The sequence below is a fragment of the Gossypium hirsutum genome, chromosome D04 (genome assembly GCF_007990345.1).
Source record: "Gossypium hirsutum isolate 1008001.06 chromosome D04, Gossypium_hirsutum_v2.1, whole genome shotgun sequence".
Classification (NCBI taxonomy): Eukaryota; Viridiplantae; Streptophyta; class Magnoliopsida; order Malvales; family Malvaceae; genus Gossypium; species Gossypium hirsutum.
In genome coordinates, this window is record NC_053440.1 from 11,120,092 (window position 1) to 11,122,631 (window position 2,540).

The 2,540-nt window shown below is 38.7% G+C and overlaps 1 protein-coding gene across 1 annotated transcript; it reads right to left on the reverse strand.

The window, feature by feature from the left end:
• Positions 1-259: 259 nt before the first annotated feature.
• LOC107925982 (3-ketoacyl-CoA synthase 19) lies at positions 260-1,981 on the reverse strand. Its single transcript, XM_016856750.2, has one exon. The coding sequence runs from the start codon at positions 1,813-1,815 to the stop codon at positions 427-429; it is 1,389 nt and encodes a 462-aa protein (XP_016712239.2). The 5' UTR covers positions 1,816-1,981; the 3' UTR covers positions 260-426.
• Positions 1,982-2,540: the final 559 nt, after the last annotated feature.

The window sequence follows — 2,540 nt, forward strand, 5'->3', positions numbered from 1 at the left end:
CCTTGCCACATCAACAAAAATACTTCCTACTAAAAACTTTTTTACCAACCATACCCAAAATCATCCTATTTCTTTAAATTTTGTTATATTTTAAAACCTGCATTAATTTTGCCAAAATAAAATGTGGAACTATATATAAGTTGGAGCATGCTCTTAGTCATCCTGCATCAGATTGCATTAATGACTTTGGGAAATGAATTGAAATACGAAAGAAAAACATAAATTGAAAAGAAAAGAAAAGAAAAACAATGTATAAGTATAACCCAACCCAAATAATATATTATAATTACTATAAAAGGAAAACAATGGTCTGAACTCTTAATTCCAAGAAACAACAAAAACATTACGGATTTGCAGTAAACAGCAAGAAACAATGGCTGAAGAATAAAACCCTAATCATAATAATAATGGTAAGAAAATATTGAATCAGGAAAGAATGATATTTGATAAATCCATCCTAACAAAGTTGAGACGCTCGTCATTGATCCAACTATACTTGTCTGCGAATGGGTTTATCATGTTCTTTCTTGGTATTGGATAACGATCCATGCAATGCTCCCACACATTCCCATTTCCAAGATCTTTCATCACCTCCCAAACACAGTTATTGCACATAAACCCAGCTCCCAGGCTTATCATTAGGATTTTGTCGCCTTTCTTAAGCCTCTTTTTCGCTTCCATGTACCCTAGCACATACCACAGTCCCCCAGCCGATGTGTTCCCGAACCGATGGAGCGCCATTCGAGCCGGTTCCATGTCGTATTCGTTCAGCCCTAAGCTCTTTCCCAGCCCATCGATCACCGCTCTTCCTCCTGGGTGAATGCAGAAATGTTGAATCCCGGTTTTCAAATTCAAGCTTGGTTTTGCGGTTTTATTGTTGGTTTTACAGATGGAAATGACGGTGAATCGGATTAGTTCTCGAATTGGTAAGATTTTGGGGACTAACACTTTGAGATTCATGGTAAAAGCTTTGGCTGCAGCTTTTGTTAGGTTCCTTGTAAGGAGAAAACCGTTGTAACCTTGTTGGTCTTCGATTTGGATGCAACATCCGTACGCTTCGTCGTTCGATCCGATGTTGGTTCGGACAGAATGCTTTAATTTCATCAATGCTTTATGTTTCAAACACGGTTTGTTTGTTAAAAGAACCGAACATCCGCCTGATCGGAACAGGCAATTCGACAACATCATCGAATTCTCCTTGCCGCAATACCAATGGGGACCGATCGTTTCGGAGCTCACAACCACCGCGAATGCGTTCTTGTAACTCTTGAACAAGTTTTGGACGAGGTCAATAGCCACCATGCTTGCACTGCACCCCATACCCGACAAGCTGAAAGATTTAATGTTGTCCCTCATCTTGTATCGGTTCACTATTCGAGCAGTCAACGACGGGGACGGAGAGAACAGCGACACATCAACAACAAGTATATCGATGTCGGGAGGTGAAACACCTGTCTTGGAAAACAGGTTGTCGAGTGTCCCAAACATGATTTCATCCATTTCTTCATGAGCTTCCATTAGGGTTGGAGTTTCCTCTCGACCTGCAAGCACATTTCTTGGGCCATAAGTTTCTTCTCCAAGACCAGAGTTCACCATTGTTTGTAACAGAAACCTGTATTGGTCCAGACCAAGATTCTTGTTCCTCAAAACAATTTTTACACAGGATTCAGTGTCGAGTTTCCTGTCGTCGGTTGCTTTGAAACACTCATAAGCTAACATGTAACAGCTATGACTTCTCATCTGGGAAAACCTTTTGTAAAAATAGGAAATAGTGCAGAAAAGAACTAAAAAACATACTGTTATCAACGACTCCATTGGTTGAGGAAAAGAGACCTTTGTCTGTGTAAATCAGTCATGCATTGATATTTATATTAATATTTCGGGGTGTAAAGCTAAAGCTTAAAAAAAACACCCATTTTTTCACTTAATCTCGCCGATCTCAATATCCATATTTTTTTTATGGATTTCCATTTCAAGTGTGGCTCCCGTTGGACTTCTTAGGTTAGGATACGGATTAAATAATAAATATTTCTTTTTAGGTGGTTTGCGAGCTGTTGCTCAATCGATTAGTTATGAAATAACATTAATTCTATGTGTTTTATCAATATCTCTACGTGCGATTCGTTGAAATAGAAACTTTCATTTTACCTATTCCTTTCGTTCTAGAAAATAAGTTGAGTTGATAAACTAAATTAGATAGTTATATATGTGTCTTTGTTTCTATTACATTCTATCTCATCGTATCACATTTTGTTTTGCGATATTTGAGAATCACCGTCAATACCTCGGTGTAGGTGTCCGGGATAATCCTTTGTTCCATAGTCCCGGGGCTATTTACAACCAGCCAATTAAGAATTCTCAGATGGACTAGTACTAGCAAATGCCTCAAAGATGCAGTCATCGATTCTCCTGAGAGGCCACAATTACCGCGAGCAAACACATTAATTTAATGACGAGGAGCGCATTTTTTCTATGCTACTAATACTTGTACTTGCTCTGCTATTCTGCCCAAGCCTGGCTTGAATATTTAACTGTCAAAA